Source organism: Colossoma macropomum, unplaced genomic scaffold (genome assembly GCF_904425465.1).
Source record: "Colossoma macropomum unplaced genomic scaffold, Colossoma_macropomum, whole genome shotgun sequence".
Taxonomy (NCBI): domain Eukaryota; kingdom Metazoa; phylum Chordata; class Actinopteri; order Characiformes; family Serrasalmidae; genus Colossoma; species Colossoma macropomum.
The window spans coordinates 42617-70249 of NW_023494796.1; the positions used below are offsets into that span (position 1 = coordinate 42617).

At 37.4% G+C, this 27633-nt stretch overlaps 1 protein-coding gene and 1 pseudogene across 1 annotated transcript in view; both read right to left on the reverse strand.

Annotated features, from left to right (window-relative positions):
- The window catches only part of LOC118816862, a 63070-nt gene that overhangs the window by 19443 nt on the left and 15994 nt on the right, over positions 1-27633 (reverse strand). Inside the window, exons 7-17 of the mRNA XM_036583460.1 lie at positions 26480-26605; positions 26017-26106; positions 25864-25908; positions 25477-25521; positions 25365-25385; positions 25181-25207; positions 24978-25058; positions 24400-24892; positions 20345-20372; positions 13407-13697; positions 25-49 (exon numbers count right to left, since the gene is read on the reverse strand). Of these exons, the coding sequence (XP_036439353.1) occupies positions 25-49; positions 13407-13697; positions 20345-20372; positions 24400-24892; positions 24978-25058; positions 25181-25207; positions 25365-25385; positions 25477-25521; positions 25864-25908; positions 26017-26106; positions 26480-26605 (1272 nt within the window). The remainder of the gene's footprint in view (positions 1-24; positions 50-13406; positions 13698-20344; positions 20373-24399; positions 24893-24977; positions 25059-25180; positions 25208-25364; positions 25386-25476; positions 25522-25863; positions 25909-26016; positions 26107-26479; positions 26606-27633) is intronic.
- LOC118816942 lies at positions 6108-20243 on the reverse strand (annotated as a pseudogene).

A 27633-nucleotide genomic window follows, 5' to 3' on the forward strand; every position in this document is an offset into this window, starting at 1 on the left:
TTTCACCACCTCTTTTAACAACACTCTGTAAGTGTTTGGGAACTGAGGAGACACTGCTGTAGTTTAGAAAGTGAAATGTTTTCCATTCTTGTTTGATACAGGATTTTAGCTGCTCAACGGTTCAGGGGCTCCTTTGTAGTATTTTTTGTTTTAAAATGCGGCAAATGTTTCCAAAGGGTGACAGGTCTGGACTGCAGACAGGCCAGTTTACCACCTGGACTCTTAATACGGAGCACTGCTGTTGTAATACATGCAGAATGAGGTTTGACATCGTCTTGCTGAAATAATCAAGGCCTTCCCTGAAAAAGACGTTGTCTGGATGGCAGCATTTTGCCAAAACATGTATATATTGTTATATCGTGGTTAAATTTATCTAATTTTGATATGTAAAAGAAACTGCTTTTGTTTTTATCTGCTGCAGAGCTAACAACAACAGATGCAATACATGTCAGCAGCTGCAAATCATAAGACAATTCATTCAAAAACTAAAAAGCAGCCCAGATATGATGTTCAAATATTTGTGCAACACCTCAGAATTATTATACAGTGCCCTCAACAAATATTGGCATCCCTGCTAAACATTAGCAAAACAGGCAGTAAAAGTCATTCTTTGTTAGTATTTTGAATGAAAGATCAAAAAGACAAACACAAATCTAACCTTTATTTGAAGTACAGTGATTAAAAAACTAAATCTTATCAGGAAATAAATATTTTTCTCAAATCTGTGTGCCACAATTGTTGGTGCCCCTTCATTTAATACTTTGTGCAGCTTCCCTTTGCAAAGTTAACAGCTTTAAATCTTCTCTGATAATGCTGAATGAGACTGGAGAACACATGGCAAAGTATCTGAGATTGTTCCTCCACACAGAACCTTTCTAGATATTTCAGATTCAGATCTCCACACTGTAGACTCTCCTCTTCAGCTGATCTCACCAGGTTTTCAATGGGGTTTACGTCAGGGGACTGGGGTGGCCATGGTAAGCCCTAATTCGGTGGTCAGTGAACCATTTTTGCATTGATTTTGAGGTGTGTTTTGGATCATTGTCCTACTGGAAGATCCAAACTATGGTCCAGTTTAAGCTTCCTGGCTGAGGCAGTCAGGTTTTGATTTTATTTCTGCTGGTAGTTGATGGAGTCTGTGATATCATGTATCTGAATAAATTGTCCAGGGCCTTTGGAAGAAAAGCAACCCTACAAAAACACAGACCACCACCATACTTCCCAGATGGGGGATGGGGTACTTTTCTGCATGGCTATCTTTGCATCCACATCAAACTCACCTCTGGCTAAAAAGCTCTATTTTGGTCTCATCTGACCAGAGAACACAGTCCCACTGAAAGTTCCAGTAACGTTTAGCAAACTGTAGTTGCTTGAATTTGTTGGTCCTTGACAGTAAAGTCCTCCATATGGTAGCCCTCTCACACAACCTTTGGTCATATAGGTGGTGTTTGATTGTAGTTTGGGAGATGTTCTGACCCCAAGGCCTGACTAATGTCTGTGATTCCCCACTGTGATCCTTGGAGATTCTTTGTCCACTCAAACCATCCTCCTCACTGTGCACAGCATAGACATACGTCCTCTTGCGAGCAGATTTCTAACATCTCTAACATGTTTTCTTGTAGCCATTTCCTGATTTATGCAGCTCAACAGCCCTTTGTCTTACATCATTGCTGTTTTCTCTCATCTTTCTAATGGTGATTGATCACTGAGGGAATTTAGCTGCTGTTTCATCTCATATATATATTCCCCAGTAAATCAGTAAGTCATGGCTGACCATTCAAGTGTTCCTAATCATTCAGGTGAGCTTTAAAACATAAAATATGAATGGGATACTTATACTATTTATACTTCAGTTAGACTTCACTCTTAAGAACTTCTAGGGGTGCCGATAATTGTGGCATACATAGATTTAAGAAAAACATTTATTTCATGCCAGAGTGTATTTTTTTTTTCCTTTAATCATTATACCTTAAACCTTAAGTAATCAAGAATAGTTTACCGGGGGTGCCAGTATTTGTGAAGAGCACTGTATGTGTCTGTAAAGATTTTTTTTTTTTTCGTTGTTAAGAATTGCCAACAACAATTAAGAACAATTGTGATTCATATTTAAACTGCCCTTCAAAAGTTCGGCATCATGCAGAAGTTAAAATCAGTCAGTACACAGCCTTATAGGTTTTAAAAAGGACAAGCTAAGGAAAAGTGGACACTTATTAATAAGGGGGACCCTGATACAAGCTATATTTGTATGATCAGTAAAACATCTAAAAATTCACTTTACTTATTCTAAATTATTTAAATCTACATTGTAGATGTGTTATTATTGAAAGTAACAAAAATAACAAATAATTATTGTACATGATTCTTTTGAATGATGCACATGCTTTGAGTACCAGGAAGTATAACTTTGGAACTAAGAGGTAGTTGCAGCCTCCTGTGAATTTCAACTCTAAAGCAGCTAATAATAATAATAATAATAATAATAAACTAACAATTTATGGAGATTAACATGAGAAACATTTTACACTGAACTTCGAATGCAAAAAAGCTGTATTTAAAAGTTCACCACCAAAATAGGAGAAGTAAAAGCATTCTTAAAATCTTTTAACATAACATTTAGACCATTTCTGTTGGTCCACTCATCATGAAATATTCACACGGTGTAGCTGACGTTAACAACAATAACACACACACATCTTCTAAGCCGCTTATCCTTCTGGGTCGTGGGGGGAGCTGGAGCCTATCCCAGCAGTCACTGGGTGGAAGGCAGGATACAGGTGACCTGGACAGGTCACAAGTCCATCACAGGGCACAACAAAAACAACAACAACAATAATAATAACTAACTAACTTAGTAATAACTAACTAACAAACTAACTAATAATAATAAGTAACTAACTAAATATTAGTTTTAAGTTTTTCTGTTGACAGTGTTTTTTTTTCTTTTCTTTTTAAATAGTAATAAATTATATCATCATAGATTATATATTGTTTGCAGTATTATGAGCTGCATTTGAGAAGGCTGGATGTATGAATAGGGTTTTCGGCTAAAGCAGTTGTTACTAATTGGCAGGAATATTCCTCATGTACTGATTTTTTTTACTGACATGGCTCTATCACAATACTTAATTTTTCACAGGAAGTATCATAAAAGTATCAAAAAAAAAAAAACAAACACAAAAAAAATATATTTAAATATTATGTTTATTAAGTTTTTCTCAACATAAGAAGCATTTATCACACATGCATAGCAGGAAAAAAGGGGAAGGAGGAAAAAAAACCCAGCTTACATAAACAAATGTTTATGCTGACTAAAGCACAAACTTTTAAAAACAGCACAGTGAATTATACAAACACTCTCATTAGAATACTTGAGCTATCTGACCCGATATTCACCAGAAAAGGTTACCAAATATCATAGAAAATGTTCATTTTAGAACGTAATAGGTGTGTCAAGTAGACTTGTTCAAAAACAGCTCTGTGCCAGCTCGCTATAGAGGTTATTTTATATGTTTTCTATTGCAACAAAATACATTTCTTTGCACAGAATGTTAAAACATTGCTTTTTCTTAAATTTGTCAGCAATATAATTATTTGGCAACCCAAGCAATAAACACACTGGGTGCACACTTACATCAGTTCTGAAAATCTTGTACAGTTCCTGTGAGATCTCCCTCCAAAATTTAGAATTCTGTAACAAATTCACAAGCAATGAATGAAGATACCTATCTCTACTTTACATTTAGGACACATTGGAGTAAAACCCTCCTTAAATTTACAAAATATTTAAAATATTTTGACACAGACACAGTGCACTAGTAGTGCTTCATTTAAACACAGGTTTCTGTAAGTACAAATGATATCTATAATATGACCAGAAAGTAATTCCTGACAATACCAAAATTTATCATGGTATCGACACAATATTATATTGCCCACCTCTGCCATGGACGGTGTTTTTGTTATTTCTTCACTGTACACTGATGCAGTTCATGAATTACTGTTTAGTTCTCAGAGGACAAGATTGCATGTTGCACAGCTGTAAGATTGAGCGTGTTGCATTTTCCTCAATGTGGCCACAGGGTGGCGCCAAAACATCACAAGGGAAAACAAAGTGACTGCAAAGAGTACCAACCTATTTTTGAATTTGTTAAGTATAGTGAGTGTGTGAGTGTGTGTGTGTGTGTGTGAGAGAGAGAGAGAGAGAGATGACACCAAGCCACATTCTGCATGTGTTACAACAGCATGACTGAGTAATCAGAGCATGCAGATGGTAGACTCACCTGCCTCTGGTCCAGACCTGTCTCCCTTTGAAAACGTGCAAAATACAACAATGAAAGACAGATACAGTTGTGCAACTGAACACATGTATAAAGAAAGAATGGCACTTTTCCATAATTCCACTTTCAAAACTGGATCATTTGGTAGCTTCAGTCCCCAAACGATTTTTATTACAGTGGCATGTGAAAGAGATAGAAAAACAATTGAGTACCAACCTTTATCTGTATTTGTCGAGTAGAGTGTGTGTGTATGTGTGTGTGTTTTGTTTTCCAAATCTCTTCTTTATCAAACAATTCAATCTTTCTTTGAGAAACAACACCCTAACCACCCTGATTCTATCTTGTCATGACACATTTTATCATGTTTAAGCTGAAAGCAGGCAAACCAACTAACAAACAGGGTTGGAATAGCTACTAAAAAATTAGTAGTTAGCTACTTTGTAGCTACTTTCCTAAAATTTGTAGCAGCTACAATTTAGCTACTTTTCCAGAAAAAGTAGTGCATTACTTTTTAGCTACTTTCAAAGCGTGATTGTCAGAATGTTTGTGAATTCCCACCTGACACACCAAACAAGCCCAACTGACAGTGTGAACAAGACACTGCATTTAATCTTGTGCCAGAAAGAAACATACAATTGAAAAACTGCAAATATACAAAGATCACCAAAAAGTGAGTTTAAGTGTAACCAACAATCAAACTTACAAAACCGAAGGTGTGATATCCAACAAAAATTTTGACTAATTAAAGGCAAAGTCAATCATTCCACGTTGTTCCTGACAAAAATCAACAAAAATAACTGAATACAAACCAAACAACTTTGGGCAAAGCATTGATAACTGTTGAAATAAAACTACTCCAATTTAAACATTTCAGCAAGATCTGTACAGACATGACATTCGGAGTCCTTTAAACTTCAGCAACACTTCAGACTCAAAATTCTCATCATTGACCCTGGCTCTGCGCAGTACTGTTAGAAATAGTCTATTAAGAAAATGTTTTTCCGCTTTAGCTAAGCCAGGGGTTTTCTCTGTTTTTCTGCCCTGTTGCGGCTCCTCGGCAGAACTTGATTTTTAGGTAAAATAACATAAACCCCCTTTGCTGTAAAATAAAGCTCTATAAATGGTGTTAAACGCTGGGGTTAATGTATGACTGCTAATTCAATAACCTTTAACACTGAATTTTGTCCTGTTCCACCTTAAATGGTGCAGCAGTTACATTATAACGCCTCAGGCACCATTTAAGGTGGAACGGGAAAATTTGAACGAGAAGCTGGCGAATGAGAAGCGACTTCAGCCTCATAAAAAGTTGAGAGACATCTTACAAGAAACTCTAGCTATTTTTGCGGAAAAGTTTCCTGACTGAGATGCGAGAAAAGCTTCTATAGCTGAGCTAAAGGTTAAAGCAGAGCAAGGTTAGTCTGTCTTTTCGTTTGTATTATATTTTTAGTCTATATTAGCACATCAGGACATACTGAGACACATTTACAGTCAAGATGGTAAAATGGACACAAAATGATGTTGCTCCCAGGGTGGTCTCATTTTTTTTTTGTTGAACGGACAAAATGGCTCTTCTTAACATTTGGGTTGCTGACCCCTGAGCTAAGCCTGCTAGTAAGGGTGATCAGCTAGTGACCGTTTGCTTGAACTGTCTGCGAAGGCACAGTCGCCACCAGCCCAGTTACCGACCACGTTATATGGTTCAGATTTTGCTCGGATCTGAAGCCTGTAGCGAAATTGTAGTGAAAATAACAATAAACCATATCAGAACAATAAATCCCTGCTAGCAGAGTTACAAAAAACAAGAAAGAGGTTGTTTACAGTCACAGTGTACACAGTGCCAGTGTATTTTATTGTATTGAATTCATTACACATTACAACATTTTACAGATAAAATACAAACTAATTAGTAACCGCTGCTGCTTTACCTTAGATGTCATCACTATCAGAACAAAACACAGTATCTCCCTTTTTATCTTTTTTTCCACATTATTTGAAAACACCAGCTGCCCTTTACATTGTGCATTTCATGGACGAATGGTGGTTGGCAGGCTGAATTAGGGTGCCTTCCCGTCACCTACTGAGGCCTAGCTACACTCATCGCAAATGCACTTTTTAACAAAGTTGTCAGTCAGTGAGTGAAAATACCTCCTGTAGGCCGGCCCGCTAGGTGGTCTGGCGCAAAAAAATCTAAAATCTTTTTTTTTTCCAGCCTTTTAAAGCCAAATGAATAACTCTTTCCACAAGCCCCCAAATAAACAGACACAAAAAATTACAATGTTAAAAAATTTAATCAACTGACCCACAAAACTGGGAAGGGATCCTGTGTTACCCTGAAGTTATGGGCAATAACCTTTGAGGTGAAGGCTCTAAAACAGTGGGGATGCGGTGACAACAACATTCACACAAATAATGCATGTTTTTTTAAGATATCTCAGCTTCTGGAATACCTGTTCATACTCAACCCTGTTTTGAAAGACATTACGAAACAATTTCTTAATTTATTACTAACAGCTGGATTTATGCTGGACATTGTACTACAGAATAACCTAAAAAACTTTATATTTTTTACGTTTCTTTATTTTATAACCGTGCATAGAGTTTTCTTCATAAAAAATATAATGAGATTCCAGTAATCTGTTCTGTAAAATCCTTTCTCTGGAATATGTCTTCACAATAATATAAACATTTTAATGTGAACATTATTCAAAAGCTAGATTTTGAGTTATGTTATACTTGTAATCATTACTTAAAATATCAATGACAAACTGGCAAAAAATAATTATGGTAAGTGTTGTTTGAAAAAATACTCTGTAGTGTTGTGTCTTAAAGGTCTGTACAATAACACAACATTACTAACTATGAAAACTTACACCCTGTTTATCCTTTGTTCCAGGACTTATTAGAGCAAAATATGTATTATCCTTCATGTTATTCATTCTAAAAGTATAAATATGAGATTGTTTATCTACATTATAAAAGGACAGAGTTTTGTGTTTGAAGTCTAAGATCAGACCCAGGGTGGTAACGTGATCTTCAGCAGGTATCTGAGTGTGAGGGTCAGTACTGGGGTAAATACCACAGTGTTCATCATAACAGAGAGCTGTGAGGGTCTCTTTAGTGGGGGGCTTTTGAGTGACCCCCACACACCATGACTTTTTACTGTTTTCTTTCTGATCCACTGTAACTTCCCAGTATTTCTGTCCTGAGGAGAATTCTTCTTTACTCAGAACGTGAGGAAATGGGTCTGCAGATTGAGAGAGGTCGCTTTTGTTCAGTTGTCCACAGTACACACCAATTTCACCTTGTGTCACTGTAAGAGATCTGTGACGTGTGTCAGGATCCACAGTGAGCTTCACTGTGAAAGAAATAGAGGAATGAGTTTGTCTGCCCAGAACAGTGAAGATTCATGCAAGTGAATGAATGTTAAAGATGAATGCACTTTTATTTACCTTTATCTTTTCTCAGCTTATTCCACATCCTTAATCTTTCTTCATTTGGACCTGTATATTCATTTTATTACTGTTATCTTTTTAAACATTCAGACATAAAAGCTGGTAGCTGAAGAATTTCAGGGAAATGACTGTTTAGATTAATCATCTCTACATGTAACATAGAGAATATGAAAAACATTAACATTCATTTACTCCGATATGTTCAGTAGTTTGTGTTCTAAATCATACATCTAGTGCAAATGAAAAACTGTTACCTGTCAGGGGAAGCATTTCCTCTGGTGGATTTATAGGAAGTGACAGCATGACAAAAAAGGAGAGTTAATCACACATTTCCCATTTCAGCGTGTGGGTCAAAACTGTTGAGTCAAACAATTCACTCTTTAAAATAGGATGAAATACTGTGTTCCACATTCCAATGTGTGTCACTGTTGTTGAAACTCCTGGTTTTTAGTGTTTGTATCCAATGAAAACTCTAAAACAAGCTTAAGGCATACAGTGTTTCCACTGTAAATTTATACATATATAATATTATATTGTGCTTATTAATCCCTTTAAATGTAAGGGACTACATGTAAGTCCACAAAACTGCAAAGCTTACACCTTAGTTTCATGGTAGATAGTGAATAATTTATAGTAGTTAACTGGATAGCAAGCCTACACAGAGAGGAGTAAGAGGCATTGTGTTGAGTTATTTGTAAGAATGATTTGTGTAATACACCACATGACATTTAGTAGCAAGATTAAAGAACAGTATAAGTACAATAAATGTCATTGGTTTTTTGTCTCAACATGTTTTACAGTGTAAGGCCACCACAAACTGGACGCATCACATAGCAGAGCGCTGCTATACTACATAGAATGGGTCACAGTGAGAACACAGACATCAAGAACATCAAGTTCATGTTCATTTTTTATATAGAGATTTAAAGAAATAAAACTTTCAGCATCATTTATAATGGCATCAGTTAACTAACTCTCACAAACTCAATGTTTTTGTGCTGAAAAATATGAGGTGAAAAAAGACTAGACTAGTAATGTTAGCTGAGGTACCAGACCATTAGTATATGTTTGTTCATCTAAAAGACTGGATGCCTTTCTCCTTGTAAACTTCCAGCCACTTCTGATCTACTGTGGCTCTCTTTGGTCGCAATATGGCTTTATTTAATGTAGTAATGGCAAAATGCTGAGTGGTGCGCTGAGAAAATATATACGCCAACACACACCGACCGGCCACTTCATTAAGTACACCTGCCTTGTATCTGCATTCATTTTTAAACACCTCAGTGTCACTGCTGGACTGAGAATAGTCCACCAACCAAAAATATCCAGCCAACAGCGTCCTGTGGGCAGCGTCCTGTGGGCAGTGTCCTGTGACCACTGATGAAGGACTAGAGGATGACCAACACAGACTGTGCAGCAGCAGATGAGCTATCGTCTCTGACTTTACATCTACGAGGTGGACTGACAAGGTAGGGGTGTCTAATAGAGTGGACAGTGAGTGGACACAGTGTTTAAAGACTCCAGCAGCACTGCTGTGTCTGATCCACTTGTACCAGCACAACACACACTAACACACCACCACCATGTCAGTGTTACTGCAGTGCTGAGGATGACCCACCACCCAAATAATACATTCTGTGGGGGTCCAGACCATTGAAGTACAGGGGTAAAAGGAGGCTAAAAAGATGGACTACAGTCTGTAATTGTAGAACTAAAATGCACCTATATGGTAAGTGGAGCTGATAAAAGGATGTAGGGACCCCTCAAATGGCCAGGGCCCATAGGTGGGCCCAAAGTTTTACTACAGACTTCTATAACCTAAGCATAGCTCAAGTCCCTGTTGTTACTGAATAATAAGCCTTAGTATGTGATAAACCTGGGATTTTAAGGAGTTAATGAAGTAGCTGGTCAGTGTGTGTGTGTGTGATGCGCTAAAACATTAATGCTGATACTTTTTATTAACGCCAATACCAAAAACTACTGACCAAACCAAGAACAAAGTTAGCTTATATGTTTAAGTGGGCTTCTGTGTGCTGCTACCAGGGAATGTACAAACAGATAATACATACCTGCTTCTTTTGCCTTTTTACGAGATGACCAGTGTGAAAATAAACCTGTTTAAAGAATCAAATGTGATAAATATTTGCATTATTGCTATGGTATGTTGGAGTTTATGTCCAAATCTTTATTTATAAATAGTTTTAATTTTAAACAGTACCTTTTCTTACTAAAAGCAGAAGAGCAGTGAGGGTGATGACAATAATTAGTAAAAGAACTAGAGTGGAGATGAACGCCTCCCTCCAGATTCCTACAGAAACATAAACATGGATTCAAAAAGTACATAGTATAAAATTACAGATGTTCTCCATAAACGTCGGAATTAGTCAAAAATTCTATTTTGTGATATTGTAATATTTTTCTATATACCCAAACACTGTGCATTAAAAATGTGAAAGATTAGTGAAAGTATAAGGCTAAATTGCAAAATACCATTTTTTATTCCCGAGTAAGTAAATCAAATGTATCATTCGACTGTATATATGGAATGTTATAGTACAGTCTGTAATAAATATGTGAAACTGAAAAATAAATTGTTTACTATTACTATTTAATTTTCTGCTGCATTTGATTGATTCATAGTAAAGTGGATAGAGAGATGTTCTCACCTTTGAGTGGCAGCACTCTTCCCTCCCTCATCTCCTGATCAGATAAACCCACAGAACAGGAGATCCACTCTGACTCAGAGGGAGAGAAGAGCAGCCAAGAGCTCACACTGACCAACCCTTCAGAGTCTAATAAACAGAGAGAGAAAGAGAGAGTAAGGTGTGGTAGGTACAAGTTTAAAATGACAATAAAACTTCAAGAAAAACATTGTTTTGGTCTTGAAAGGTACACGGCTAATAGTATGTGGACCACATATCACATCCACAAGTGCTTGTTGAACATCTCATTTTAAAACCATGGGCAATATTAGGAAGTTTGTTCCCCCTGCAGTAATAACTTTTATGCATATGCTGTAGCATTTAAGATTTCCTTTCACTGGAACTAAAGGACTGGGTGCAAAAATAGCCCCAGACCATTATTCCCCCTCCACCAAACTGTCTCTAATGTTTATGATTGAATTGCAAGGGATGAGTAATTTTTGGTGTAAATAACAGAGATGGAAGAAGCAACTCAATTTACGCATCTTCATTCCAGAAAAGAGTTTGCAAACATGCCAAAACATTTAATTTAGCTTTATTTTGTTTAACCTAATCATGTACCTCACTACAATAAGTGAATGCAGTGTTTCATTTGCATTGTCATTAGCTTCCAAGGGTGGTTTGCAACTCCACGACCATGACTGGCACAGTAATCGATTGTGGCAGCCCCTTAATCAAGCTACATGCTAATAATTTAATACTTGAATGCGCAAGGTAATTACAAAGGTTGGTAAAATTAACGTATTCAAAATATAGGAAATAATTACACTGGGAGAAACTTTCGTTTTACAAATAATATTAGGACACTTCTGGGCACTCAACTAGCCTACAACTGCATACACTTTGACTCTGGACACCTTAACATGCCTGTATTTTAGTCACGCCCCTAAAGTGGCCAGCAGTTGGCAAAGGAAATGACTTATTATTACCGAGTTTAAAAATACAGTGCTGTCAGAGACCTGTCTCATTAATTAGAAGAGGAATCAACATCCATTTGGTCATGTAGTGTATATACTGTACACAGCAAACAAACTAACTTTAGAATAAGTACAAATAAACAATAAATCGTGATTTGATGTGTTTTCAATGCTCTCTTTAATGAAGTCTAGTATTTACAGTTACCATCAATACCTAGTTTCTATACTTTCTTAAAGCATTGTGTTGAGATCTAGTACCAGTTTTGTAATAAGTGTGGCTGTTTGCAAGTTCTCTTCCTCCTTTGTCTGTCCAGGTGAGGGTGGGCTTTGGTGACCATCCATTTGACTTACAGGTCACATTCACTTGATTTCCAACTTCAGCCATTAAGAAGAGAGGAGAAGAGCCCAGTACTATGAAGGACAATGAGAGAGTTTGTTAATGGGTAAAAAAGTGATGCAAAACCTGTATACATGATGTATACATTGTACATTATGATCATTTTGCATGTGTACATTGTACATTACAGGTACATATGCTTGAGTAAATAAGCATACAGTCATATGCAAAAGCTTGGACACCCCAGCCAAATGACATGATTTTCTCTGTGGTCAGAAACTGACCATTGATGAAGGGTTGGAGGATGATTAACACAAACAGTGCATCAACAGATGAGCTACAGTCTCTAACTGTACATCAGCAAGATGGAACTACAAGGGTGGGGGTTCTAATCCACGATCAGATAATAGTATGTTGCACACAATCTCATCAGCTCAATAGGCAGAGCATGTAAAGTGGACAATAAGTACAAGCTAGGTGTTTCTAATAAAGTGGCCAGTGAGTGGAAGGACAAGCTAGGTGTTTCTAATAAAGTGGCCAGTGAGTGGAAGTACAAGCTAGGTGTTTCTAATAAGTCTAGGCTAAAAACTTACTTGTATAGTCAAGCCTTTGGTAATTAGTTTTCCCTGTCAGATCCAGACCTGCCGGAGTCTCTGCTGCTCTGTTAATACTGTAATCTGTTATCAGTCACTCATTACAGAACTGACTCTCCGTGTGTTTTCCTTTCTTTGCCGAGTTGAACAGCTGCCCATCCTGTGCGTCTGATGCTGTTGCCTCTTCTGCCTTGATTTGGGAGCCACTACTCGCCAGCCCTCTGGACCGGCTTGACCACCATCGAGCTTCATGCTGTACAACGCTGTGTAATCCTCACCCTCATGAACTGACCCTCCCGATGATGCTGCTGCTGCTGCTGCTGCTTAAACTAAAACCAATCTATTTAACCATTGCTCCACCTGTTTTCCCCAATTTGTACTATAATACTTTGTACTAACAATGTTTACTATCCGGTGTTGACCAGAGGAGGATGGGTTCCCCATCTGAGTCTTGGTTCCCTTTAAGGTTTCTTCCTCTTGCTCTTAAGGAGTTTTTCCTTGCCACTGTCGCCACTGGCGACGCTCATGGGGGCTCGGACCCGGATTTTTCTTTTTTCTTTCTCCGTAATGCTGATTGTTCTGTAAAGCTGTTTTGTGACAACACCTGTTATAAAAAGCGCTATATAAAAAAACTTTGCTTGCTTGCTTGCTAATAAAGTGGCAAGTGAGTGGAAGTACAAGCTAGGTGTTTCTAATAAAGTGGCCAGTGAGTGGAAGCACAATATAGGTGTTTGTAATTATGTGGCGATCTGCTAAAAAACAAGAGGAGTTTGAGGAACCCCAAAAGGTGCTTTAGGGGTCTCTCAAAAGACAAGAGCTCCTACAGGAACCTAGAAGTGAAGCATGGTGTTTGATGAATCCCATTGAGATAGCGAAAGGTTCCTACAAGAGCTTGGAGACAAAGATTTCCTCCAGTAACCCCTTCATATGGAAATTTTTTGAGACCCTAAAATGTGTTTTTCAGTTCTTTGAGTAGTTCTCTTGGATGTTCAAAGCACCTTTAGTTTGTACAGTGTATGATTTTGGGAAAGCAGCCTTATCAGCAGGTTTAGTTCACTGATGGTCTTACCTTTTATTGTAAGGTTTATGTTAGCTGAGTTGTACCAAGCAGTGCTCTTAACCATGCACACATATTCTCCCTCTGTCTGCCAGTTCGAGGTTCTCCAGTTTCAGAGAGACGTTCCCTTTCTGCAGTTCTCCAATCAGAGATGCTCTGCCTCTGTACTGAGGATCTCCAGCGTTCTCCTGGACCTTTAGATCTTTGTACAGCAGAACTGGCTTGTTGTAATCATCCTTGTGCCACCGAACTTCAAACGTCTCAGCGTTTAAAGAAGGGGAGAGTCCCACACGGCAGGACAGCTGATGACCCCAGTCGCTCTGACACTGAAGCTTTAGAGGCAAATACAGAGAACTCTGATGCTGAAGAGAAAGAAAGGAGAAAGTGAAAGAGAGATTTGAAGATTTGAAATTAATTTTTTTGTCCCAACATAAAAATTGTCATGAAATAGATGTGCATAATACTTAAAGTCATTATTATTAATATAGGTTAATAATATTGTCTGATTTTGAGGACCCACTGATTTATTGACATCAGTGAATATCTCGCTGATAGCCTATATATTGCGGCACACACAGTAAAAGGTAGCCCTTTATCAGAGCTGTCTGGACATGACCTTCAGTGCCACTGAAGCAGAACTAAACACAATAGAACAAGTGAAGCATGGAGAAACAGGCTTTACGAGTATGGGTGGTGCTGCGTCCTTAACTAACCAAAACTATTATCCAGCTTTTGCATGGCGACGTCTTAAAGAAAGGAAAGTTCTTATTCACTTTACCTTCCTTTAAGATGCCACCATGTCAATACTTCACTGTGGCCAGTTGACCAACTTATGTTTGATTACAACCCCATTTCCAAAGAAGTCGGGACGCTGTGCAAAATGTAATTAAAAGCGAAATGTGACAATGTGCAAATCATTTAAACCCTATATTGCATTGAAAATAGTAAAAAAACAACATATCAAATGTTGAAACTGAGAAATTTTATTGTTTTTTGAAAAATATATGCCCATTTCGAATTTGATGCCAACACGTTCCAAAAAAGTTGGGACGGGGTAAAGTTATGTAATGCTTAAAAAAAACACATGGTGGTTGATTGGCAACAGGTCAGTAACATGATTGGGTATAAAAGCATCCCAGAGAGGTGGAATCTTTCAGAAGTAAAGATGAGGAGGGGTTCACCGCTCTGTGAAAGACAAGCAAAATAGTGCAACAATTCAAGAATAACGTTTCTCAACATAAAATAGCAAAGATCTTTTGCTTTTCATCATCTACGGTACATAATAACATTAAAAGATTCAGAGAATCTGGAGAAATCTCTGTATGTAAGGGAAAAGGCCAAAAACCAGTATTTGTTGGCTGTGATCTTTGGGCCCTCAGGCAGCACTGCATTAAAAACAGACATGATTCTGTAATGGAAATCACTGCATGGGCTCAGAAACACTTCTCAAAACCACTGTCTGTGAAAACAGTTTGTCGCTGCATCCACAAATGCAAGTTAAAACTCTAAAACGGAAAGAAGAAACCATATATAAAAAGAATCCAGAAATGCTGCCACCTTCTCTGGGCCCAAGCTCATTTAAAATGGACTGAGGGGAAGTGGAAAAGTGTCCTGTGGTCCGACAAATCAACATTTGAAAATTTTTTTGGAAATCATGGACACTGCGTACTCCGGGCTAAAGACCACTCAGCTTGCTATCAGTGCAAAATCCAGTATTCATGATGGTATAGGGGTGCATTAGTGCACATGGCATGAGTGACGTGCACATCTGTGAAGGCACCATTAATGCTGAACAATATATACATGTTTTGGCAACATATGCTGCCATCCAGACAACGTCCTTTTCAGAGAAGGCCTTGATTATTTCAGCAAGACAAGGTAAAACCACATTCTGCATGTATTACAACAGCATTGCTCCGTATTAAAATAGTCCAGGTGCTAAACTGACCTGCCTGCTGTCCAGACCTGTCACCATCAAAACATTTGCTGCATTATGAAATGAAAAATACGACAAAGAGGACCCTGAACTGTTGAGCAGCTGAAATCCTGTATCAAACAAGAACGGAAAAACACTTCACTTTCTAAACTACAGCAGTGTCTCCTCAGTTCCCAAAGGATTACAGAGTGTTGTTAAAAGAAGAGGTGATGAAACATAGTGGTAAACATGTCCCCATCCCAACTTTTTTGGAATGTGTTGTCGGCATTAAATCCAAAATTGGCATATATTTAAAAAAAAAAAAACATTTCTCAGTTTCAACATTTGATATGTTGTCTTTGTAGTATTTTCCTTTAAAAATATGGTCCACATGATTTGCATATCATTGCATTCTATTTTTATTTACATTCTGCACAGCGTCTCAACTTTTTTGGAAATGGGGTTGTATTGTTTTTTTCCTCAGTACATATATAGGGTTGACCATATGTTGGACGTAAGTCTATAATGAAGTCTGTAATGATTATTACTAGCCAGCAATACACATTATTGTCACAAGGACACATTTTTAATGAAACAAGTTTATACTTGGAAATGTATAATGGAAAGGGAAATGTGGTGCATGCATAATTTGATATATAAAAAGAGATTGTAGTTGAATTGTTCTATTTACCTGCTGCAGAGCAGGTCAGAAGAAAAGTGATGCATATCAGTAGCATAGCTGCAAGTAAAAAACACATTATTAACAAAGTAAGTGGTTAAACAGTGAGGAAAATAAGTATCCAACATATCAACATGTTTTATTAAACGTATTTCCATTGCAGCTGTTCACATGCAATTCAGGCCAGACATTGGTATTAACTCAATACAACTACACAGCTAAATACATCACAACATTCCGATCAATATAAAGAGTTAAAGTGGAATATCACAGGAAAAAAGTATTGAACACATTAACTGATGTGGTGGAGAGGCCTTTGTTAACAGTGACCGCTCCAAAACGCCTGTACAAAGAAACTCTCATAGTGTTCATGTGCAATTTTGGCCCATCCTTCTACACAGATGCTCTTTAAATCTTGAAGGTTCTGGACGGCCTGCTGGTGAATCTTGATCTTCAGTTTCCCTCTACAACGTTTCTGTTTGGTTTTAGTCTGGTAACTGATTGGGCCAACATCTTTTTTTTTTCATGTGGAACCAACTGAGAGTCTCCTTTGCAGTATAATTTGGATTGTTGTCCTGCTGGAAGATTATCATTCTCATCATGCTGGTAGCTGGAAACTGGTTTTTCTCAAGAATTTCCCTGTACATGGCTCCATTCACTTTCCCTTCAATAGTCTGAATTCTGCGGGTACCATTAGAAGAGATACAGCCCCGTCAAATGATGCCTCCACCTTCACACTTCACTGTAGTTGTGGTATTTTCATATGCAGAGCATTTATGCTCCAAACATGGCACACCCTGCTGCCGAAAACAATTTTATCTCATCTGATCACACTACACCCTCCCAGTAATATACGGGCTTCTGCAAATGCTTCAACATGCCCTTTTCAAAGAGTGAAACTACTGACCTACCAACATGCACTAACCCAGCTGACTCTAATTAGCACAGGGAGGAGAACGAACTAGTGGAATCAGCTGGTTCAGTGGCTTTTCTTACAGAGTTCGATACTTTTTTCCTTTCTTATTCACATAACTTTTTCATGGATTGTACTGTTAAGATTTCTTTAGCTGTGTAGTTTTATTGAGTTAATACCAATGTCTGGTCTAAATTTCCCAGGCTGTGTCACCCAAATTTACTATAAGAAGGGAATCCCACAGCAGGGCTGTAATAAACTAATGAACTAGAAACTGCACATCGTCACTGTTGGAACCTTCTATGTCCAAAATGATAACTTTACAGGAGAAGGAAAAAACGTGTTGACAGATTTTTTCGAAGTAATTTTGAGATTTCTCTCTTTATGTGTTCACCTTGAAATTCTAACAATGCAAAGCTTAACTGGAGTTTTAAATTGTGCAGAGATTTAAAGTTTTTGCAACTTTTTTGACTTTTTCTTTTTCTTATTTTTCTGCCAGATTTTTTTTTTTCCGATAACTCATCCCGCAGTTTTTGACATATCGACATCATTCCAACTCCGGAATGTTCGGTCTAATCCGGAATGGTGTGCTTGTATACAGCCTTTTGATCCAATGTACAATTATTTTTTAATTACAGTTTTTTAAAGAAATGAATGGGGTGAAAAAGCGGCACGCCCATCTACTGTACTACTGCTTGACCGAAAGAAACCATTTCTAATACACCATCTCAGGGCAGGCACCCGAGCACGAATTCAATGTTGTTCTGACCCGCACTCATCTGTTTGTCGTTTCATTTCTCCCCTCGAGTCCCATTCATTTTCGCCCTCATCCAAGCCCTATTATTTCCTTTACACAACACTCACCAAAGTACATGTACTCCCTCAGGGCAGGTCCTCAAACTCTACTGCAAGCCATACTGACCTGCACACCTCTAGAAAGATTAGAACACGAGCCTCTAATCTTTCTTTTGCCTGACAGCCACCAAATTACATGTACTCACTAAGGCAGTGGTCAGCAACCCAAATGTTAAGAAAAGCCATTTTGTCCTGTTTCAACAAAAAATCAAGCCACTATGGAAGCCACAACATTTTATGTCCATTTTATTGGAGTAATATTTTACTGTCCTGACTGTAAATATGTCTCACTGTGTGCTAACGTGCTAATATAAGCTAAAAAAATGAAATAATATACAATAAATGAAAACAAAGATTTACTGTGCTCTGCTTTAAGCTTTAGTTCAGCTATAGCTGCTTTTCTCACATCTCCAGCAGGAAACTTTTTCCACAAAAGTAAAATAGTTTATTGTAAAACGTCTCTTAATGTTTGACTTTCTATGAGGCTGAAGTCAGCTTGTCATTCACCAGCTTCTTGTTCACATTTACAGTTCCACCTTGAATAATGCCTGAGGCGCCAGAACGTAACTGCTGCACCATCCATTCATCTCTAAATGATCAATGCTCATCTTAAATTTTTCTTTTCCTTGCCTTTTTATAGCTACGACCTAGGTGAGATTGTTGTCTGTGTTGCTATGGTGACCAGCAGTCTGCGCTGATCTTTAGGGTTAAAGGGTGAATTAGCAGTTCTACATTAACTCCAGAGTTTAAGACCATTTATTGTTAAACTGTGTTGAACGATCAGCAGAGCTTTATTTTACTGTAAAGGAGGATTATTTTATTTTTACCTACAAATCTGATTCTGCTGTGGAGCCACAACAGGGCAGTAAAAGAGCCCTGCATTAAGGGAAGGTGCTCAAGCTCTGATTCACAGCCGTACTGACCTGCACTCCTCTGTATGTCGTTTTTTCATCCCTCATTCCTCCCATTCATTTTCGCCCAAACCAAGCCCCATTATTTCCTTTGCATAACAGCCCCCAAACTGCATGTCCTCACTCAGGGCAGGTCGCCAAGGTCTAATCCACAGCCATGCTGACCCACATTTCTCTATGTGTCATTTTATCCCTCATTCCTCCCATAGACTCCCATTCATTTTTGCCCCCATCCTTTCCTTTGCCTGACAGCCATAAAACTGCATGTACTTCCTCAGGGCAGGTCCCCAAGCTCTAATCTACAGCCGTACTGACCCGCTCTCTTCTATCACTCCTCTCGTTTTTTCATTCCTGGTTCCTCCCATAGACTTCCAATAATTTTTGTACCTACACAAGTCCTATTATTTCCATTGACAAACAGCCAATAAGCTGCATGCATGTTTGTACTCCCTCAGGGCAGGTCCCAAAATTTTAGTCCACAGTTACATTGACCCGCATTCCTCAATTTATCATTTTTTCATCCCTCCTTCCTCCCACAGATTCCCGTTCATTTTCACCCACACCCAAGCACTATAAATTTCTTTGCCCATAGACTCCTAGCAACAACTTGGCAACACCCTCACAATAACTCCAAAAACCTCCCGTACACAATGCAAACTTCTAGCAACACCTTAGCAAACAAGCCTTATACCATAGCAACCGCAAAATCACCATGTTTTCTTCAGAAAATGCACTATTCTAGTTATATGATACAGTATTATTAAATATGAATATTATATTTTACAGTATAATATAATGAAGCCATTATAATGTAATAAAACATCTCAACATATTATTTGGTGTCCATTTAAATCCACATTGCAGAAATGAATTTTGAATAAAACATTCATATGACCTGGGATTATGCCTTTCAGAGTACAGGCTACTGCTCTGAACTTTGGAACTTAAAGTCATATCTTGAAGTTGAACTTGAAGTCATATCATCCTTTGTTCTTTCACTTCCAGACAACACAAATAATAATAATGAAAAGATATTGAACTACAGACACAAACATGAAAAACCTTTCCAGAACTCTACTTCAGATACAATAAAAGCTACAAAGATCAGAAAGTTTAGGTGAATATAAACGTCGGTGTTGCTGTAAGACGGTCGTTTGACACTTATTAACTTTTATGGAACTGGTCTCAGTCCTTCAGTACAAACAGCAGCTCAGCATTTACATATTAGTGCCTTATTGCTATGTTTGATTTGATACTGTAAATAAACAGAATACAGTATATTTTTGTTTTTCTTTCATTATTAATCCTACCTGTTACTGTGAACAGAAGATCAGGTGATTATCCTCTTGACTTCTTACCTCTCGTCCTGGAATCTGCTCAAGGGGAGGGTTACAGCCTAACCGCAGGGAAGGAGGTCACAGTTCAAAATAATAATAATGTAGGTATAAAACTGAAATTGAGTGTTACAATAAGCATCCAGCAAAATTTGAAAGAAAAATAAAACTAATATAAAATAAAACCACGTTCATCAGATCGTAAAACTGTCTGGAAGTGGCGTAACAGCTGCAACGCTACTGAAACACAAGTACATGCAACAGCACAAGCAAGGCTGCAAAAAAAACTGTGTAAAACAGGATCAGCATGTAAGGGTGGGGTTGTATTCAAACTAACTGAAAGTGTTATCTCGCATTCATAGGGCAAGATCTTAAAGAAGGTGAAGTTCTTATTCACTTTACTGCATCCTGGGAACGCTGCTGTGGCCGGCTGACCAGAAGAACAGAATATTGGATATTACTGATTACTCAGTTAAGGATAAGGTTTTTTTCTTAGTGTGTACATACGGTGCAGTTCCTGGCAGTGCTGTTTGAAAGGGTCTTACTGAGTCCGGTTCATCGTGTGACTTACTGGTTTTCCTCTTACTTTAGCAGCGTAAAAGGGTTTCAGTATGTATACTGAATATATCAGTAACAAAGCTGCAAATACACAACAATTTAACATTTACGCATGATTACACATTACTAACCACTACAATATGTGTGTGTGTGTGTGTGTGTGTGTGTGTGTGTGTGTGTGTGTGTGAGAAAGAGAGAGACACCACCAGAAAGTAATACGAAAAAAATCACAACCAAGTCTACATCATCCCTATTTATTATGGGTAGCGAATTACTAAAAAAAAAAAAAATGAATGAACGAGAAACTGCAGATCGTCACTGTCATGCAAGAACCTTTTTCCTTTTTTGTATAATTTGAAAAGTTCAGTAACCCTTTTTATTGTGTGAAATGGACTAATGGACTAATTCATGATGAATGGACTAATAGAAAATGGTCAATAATCCACTGAAAAAAATCTTGTTACATTTGACTTCCAGTGTAAGTTAAGCAGGTTCGAAGGTTTTGGGTCTTTTTATTCTCCTGTAAAGTTACCATTTTGGAGATAACAAGGTTTTGTTCCAACAGCAATGATAAACACACACACATGCACACTTTTAAATTGTGTGTAAAATTTTGTGATAAATGGGCCAAATGAAACAGTCCAAAATTACATGGTCTGGTTCCATTGCTTTACATTAAAAGTAAAGTACGTTTTCTTCCATCTCCTGTAAAGTTACCATTTTGGAGATACGAGGTTTTGTTCCGACAGCAGCGATGTGTACTCTGATAAGGACTCTTATTGTGAAGGCGGGGCTAGTTTTCGCCAGGGGTTATGTGCTATGAGCAGATAGCACCCCTCCCCCACCCCCATTTCAATACTGGCTTTAAGAACCCTTCTCCATTTGGACTCATCATTTCCCCACAGGGGGGATTCCCAGCGCCATCTTCTGAAGTGAAGGGTGTTAGATGAGCCCTCGGAGGGGCGAGGGATCGAGCGAACACCAGCGAAGACTTCAGCAGCAGAACTTACCCAGCAATACGGCTTGTTTAACATTTCAAAACCATAACAGTCAGTTTACTGGGCTTCAGGTTACAAACCACTCCATGATACAACTTCACTTCACTCTGCTAGCTGGCTTGTTAGCATGCTAAAGACTTCACGGCTAACAAGATCAAAATGAAAGGCACTGAACCACAGTTCAACTCCAAGTTCATAGCCAGACAAAGAAATCACTCACACAGATTATGTATGTTACGCTCAAACGTCTAAAAATGTTTTGCATTGTGAAGTTTGCCTGGCCGAGGCTTGCTGAGGCTAACCTGCCGAGGGCCAGAGTGTTCTGTTTGAATAAGTGTCACTATCACCTCCTTCTCTTCTGCACCGAGTGGCCGCTTGTGTGACGGAGGAATGATGCACATTCGGGTGCTGAGCTGAAGTGACGAGGGTAAGTTAAAAAATGAAATGAAACAGGGCTTCAGTCAGTTGGGAGAATAAGGTGTAGCTTAGGCTTGTAGCGAGCTGTCTGAGAAAACCCTGTTTATGCCAACAGCTGGTTAGTAAAGAATCACGACTTGTGTGAAAGCTGTACATCAGTCTGTCACATACTGCACTAAATCCAGTCAAACAGGCCCTAATTATGCTCTGTTTGTTATAAAAACATGCTGTGTTCTTTGAGTACTGATGATACACATAACATGCTCAGGAAAGCGTAGTGCTTATCATGAGAGCAAAATTGATCATGATAACAATAAAATACCATCCTATTGCCACTTCTACTGTGCAGTAAAACACAGCGTGGTTGTGTTCTTTCTTTGCTGTGTACTGATGCAGATCATGCACTGCAGTTCAGTTCTCAGAGGCGCTTAAACATTGCTTGCTGCGCTGCAGTGCAGTCAGATTGGACACGTGTTGCTTTTCCCTAATGTGGCCACAAGGTGACGCCAAAACATTACAAAAGGAAAGCCAAGTGACTGCAAAGAGTAACAACCTTTTTCTGGATTTGTTGAGTTGCAAGAAACAACACTAACCATCCTGATTCTAAATTGCCACGATATATTTTACCGTTTTTACAGTAAAAGCAGGAAAACCAGCAAATTTATAGATTTGCAGTGAAGGTTATCTTGCTGAAAGGCTGTCCTCATTTGAGGTTTACTTAACATTGCTGTAAAAGTTTTATAATAAGCTTATTTATTTCTCAAGAAAGTATGCAAGAACAATCAACCTTTTCAGAACAATACAGCACAGCTAGCAGTGCCAAATAAAACTATAATAATTTATACAATCACAATTATATTTTTTATTACATTGCAAAATTAACATTCAAAATTAGACATTCTAAAGATGAAACAAATTTATTTACTATTTGTTTTTTTTTTCAATTTCATCACTGTCAGAGCAAAACTCTCACATTTGTTTTTTTCTACATTATCTGAAAATGCCAGCTGCCTTTTACATTGTGGAACCGATGGAGGAATACAAATTGCCCAAAATTATTTAAAATTTAACAATTAAAATTGTTACATTAACAGTTAATAAAGTGTTTTGTCCTTCTATTGACGTTTCACCATTTTGGAGATACAAAGTTTACAGTGACAACATGCTTCTCAAAGGACACAAGCAAACATGACCAAAACTGTTTTACACACTAAATTGGTAGTGGGGAAGTGAAGGAAGAACTCTGTCTTAAGAACAGAGTCTATATACTGTGAAACTAAATATCCATGATGATGCATAAACCTACTCACAGTGGGATTACAGTGTATTCCTTAAGTTCTTATAAAAAATGTGTTTATAAAAAGTTTATAAAAAAATGACATTTTTACTTCAAAAACAAAAAGTTTTTCCACACTTTCTCCACAAGCCTCAAATAATTTGATATTTCAAATATTACATTGTTAATATTTTGACCGGCTGACCCCAAAAGACTGGCTGACCCTGTAGCTTTGGGCAATAAAATTTAAGGTGAATGTTCTGTAAAAAACAATAGGGATGAAACTGATTGCTGCTCAAGTAAGTTCCAAAGTATAGTTGGTCTTGACTATTTATTATCGGTCTCTGTAAGGTGAGACACTACAGGCAAAAAATTATGATTTTGGTCCTGTTTTTTGCATCTACAACATATCTCCTCTTCACTTCTCTTAAACGGCCTAGCTCCACCCACCTAAAAGCTCTTATTATGTAGAATCTAAGTAGAATATCCAAATATGTCTATATTTCTATTGTACTACCAATAACATTCACACAAATAGTGCATATTTTCTTTGGTATCATTTGGTGATACAGTTCTTTGACTAATTATTAAAATCATTTTTCTCAAAATCAGCTTTTCTCTACATTCAGAACCATAAATCTCAGCTTCTGGAATACCTACATTCATGAAATTCATAGGTTCATTCGTAACTCTTTTGGAAGACATTGCACAATGATTCTTAGTTTATTACAAAGAGGAGGATTTATGGCAGATATTGTACTACAGAATGACCTGACCTTATATTTATGTATTTCATACCAGTGCATAATCTGTTCTGGATTAAAGATTCCAGCATTCTGTTCAGTAAAATCCCTTCTCTGGAGTGTATCGTCACAATAAAATTAACATCTTAATTAACATCTCAATCTCTAGTTATGCAACATCTACTGACTTTAAACACTAAAGCCACACTAAATAACCCTCAGCAGAACACAATACAGCACATCTAAGGCATAAACACATCTTAAACTAACAAACAACAACAACAACAACAACAACAACTGTCCTTTTCAATGGAGGGTGAAGCGCAGGCAGGTGCAGATTTGCATGCCATGCCACTTTGAGCTCCTTGTGAAATGCAGACACCACAATACCAATAACTATTCATTTAAAAATTTACCTACTTGTAGTGTCTCACCTTAAAGGGCTGTACAATAACACAACATTACTAACAATGAAAACTTACATTGTGATTATCTTTTATTCCTGGACTGATTAGAGCAAAATATTTATTCTTCGTCATGTTATTCATTCTAAAAGTATGAAGATGAGATCGTTTATCTACATTAATAAAGGACAGAGTTTTGTGTTTGAAGTCTAAAATCAGACCCAGGGTGGAAACGTGATCTTCAGCAGGTATCTGAATGTGAGGGTCAGTACTGGGGTAAATACCACAGCGTTCTTCATAACAGAGAGCTGTGAGGGTCTCTTTAGTGGGGGGCTTTTGAGTGACCCCCACACACCATGACTTTTTACTCTTTTCTTTCTGATCCACTGTAACTTCCCAGTATTTCAGTCCTGAGGAGAATTCTTCTTTACTCAGAATGTGAGGAAATGGGTCTGCAGGGTTGGATAAGCTCAGTGTTCCACAATACACACCAGTTCCATCTCGTGTCACCATCAGAGATCTGTGACGTGTGTCAGGATCCACAGTGAGCTTCACTGAGAAAGGAAAGAACAAATACATTTGTTTGAGCAGAACAGTGAAGATGCATGTAAATAAATGAATGTCAAATATTTTATTTACCTTTCTGTTTTTTCAGTTTATTCCACATCTGTAATCTCTCTTCAGAAGATTCTGGAGACACAGACGACTGTGAACTGATACCTGTATGATACACTCATTTTAACACTGTTCTCTTTTAAAACATTCAAGTAGAGAAGCTGGCGGCTTAAACTGGAACCTAGAATGCATTTTCTAATCTAGCCAGAAATGACAAGACAGCTTACCTGAAACTGTCTTCTCTTTAGCCTTTTCTGAAATTGTAGAGAAATGACAGTGTCCAGATTAACCAGCTCTCTTAGAAGCAATATAAAGAACATGAAAAACAATAAAAATGATGCCTTTTATTTACTCTGGCAAGTTTAATAGTATTGATCCAAAATCACACTTGTAGTGCAAATGAAATGTTACCTGTAAGGGGAGGTGCTTCCTCTTTGAACAAAAGAAAAAAAAAGTCAAAATACAAATAATAAAAACATATTACAACCGAAAAAAATATGTATTACAAATAAATAATGGTTACCTTTAAGGGGAACTGTTTCTGCTGGAATGGATTCAAGAGAATTAACTGCATGACAAAATTGAAATTTAATGTCATACACTTCCTGACATGTAGAGCAACATTACTGACTCATATCTGTAATATCATCTTGTCTGAGATCACTGATAATGTATCTATTCCAGCAGCATCACTGATACTGTATTAAGTTCTAGTGTTTAATTATTTGTGTGAAGTGAAAACTTTTTACTCTCCGATAAAAACACTATTACAGAGATAAATATCTAGCCAGCACTGATGACCTACTGCAAAATAAATAATAATCATAATTAAGTTTTTCTATAGTTACATTATTTCTAAAATTCTATATCTACACATTTTTATATATAAATGTTACAAAAGGAATCATACCTGCTGCTTTTGCATTTTTATGAGATGAGCAGTGTGGGAATAAACCTATTTAAGGAAACAAATATGATAAATAACTGTATTATTGCTGCGGTATGTCAGAGTTTATGTCCAAAACGTCTTATTTTTGTAAATAGTTGTAGTTTTAAACCTTACCTTGTCTTACTAAAAGAAGAAGAGCAGTAAGGATGATGATGATAATTAATGAAAGTACTAAAGTGGAGATGAACGCATCCCTCCAGATTTCTGCCGAAACATAAATATGGATTCAAAGCGGCTTTAAAATTATCAGTAAGTTAACAGTTTTGCTTTAGTGATCACAAAAGTACATAGTATAAAATTACAGCAGTCAAAAATCTTATTTTGTGATATTGTAATATTTTTTATATATCCAAATAGTATGTATTAAATATTTAAAGATGAGTTAAAGTATGAGACAAAGCTGCCAAAAACATTTTATATTTCTGAATAAGTAGATCAAATATATCATTATGTATAAATGAAAATGTTATTTCATTTAGTCTGTACTAAATATGTGGAACTAGAAATTAAACTTGTTTACTGTGATATAATTGTGTGTAACATTTGAGTATTTCACAGTAGAATAAAGTAGACAGACCTTTGTTTGGTTGCACTCTTCCTTCCTTCATCTCCTGATCAGATGAACCTACAGAACAGGAGATCCACTCTGACTCCGAGGGAGAGAAAAGCAGCCAAGAGCTCACACTCACCAACCCTTCAGAGTCTAATAAACAGAGAGAGAGGAAGATGATGCAGGGGTAAACTTTTAAAATGAAATTTCAACAAAACCACTGTTTTGGCCTTGAACTGTACAGTTGAGCAAAATATTTTGAAAAAGTAGTTATGGCTGAATACTGAATACACTGACTTAAATGTATTCAGTAACATATTCCATTACAGAACATAAAAAGTAAAATATTCAGAATACGTTTACAACACATCTTGGTGAAGAACATAATACTATTCCTGGCTGTTACTGGCTGGCAGTTTACATCATGTAATTATTCTTTTCATACATTTCATGCAAACTCACCTGTTGTTTAAATAAAAATCTGAAATTCTCAATATTTTTTTCCGTCCGAACTTCAGTGTTTGTAGTAGTAGTTCAGAAATAAGCAATAATAATGTAAAAAGTAACTTTATTCTGAATACTAAATATATATTTCCAATATGCATTTTGTTACTTCCTAACCCTATTGAAAGGTACATGACTGACAGTATGTGGACACCAGGACAAGCCACAGGCGCTGGTTTAACATCTCCAAAACTGTACTGCCCAGGCAACATGCTAGGCCTCCAGGAATGAGTAATTAGGGCTGAGTGGTAGCAGCTGTGGGTACCCTACTTAAGGGATGCTCACACGTCGTTTGGCGCTCAGTCTTGAGTTCATGCTGCTATGTGCAAGTTGCTCTGACTCAGCTGGTAATCTTGGTATCTGTCTCAAGTTTTGAGTCTTTACTTTTCTCTAGTTGTTCTCCAGTATAAGTATAAAAAAAAATCTCTTGAGTGTTTCTTGCCCTCATGCTTAGGGAGAAGTGAGGAAGAGATCAAAGAAGGGAGTTTTTTGAGTTCAGTTCTGCTTTGAGTTAGTAGAGCTGGCAACATAGCGACTGAGGGTTCGAGCCTTGGTTATTGTGACCAGTTGCTGTTTACCATGTTTATTACCAAGTTTATTTCATTCTTCTTCTAACTTGTTTTCCCAGCTCTTAGCCACTTTCATTTCTTTTCTGAGTTGCAACTTTTCCCTGACCC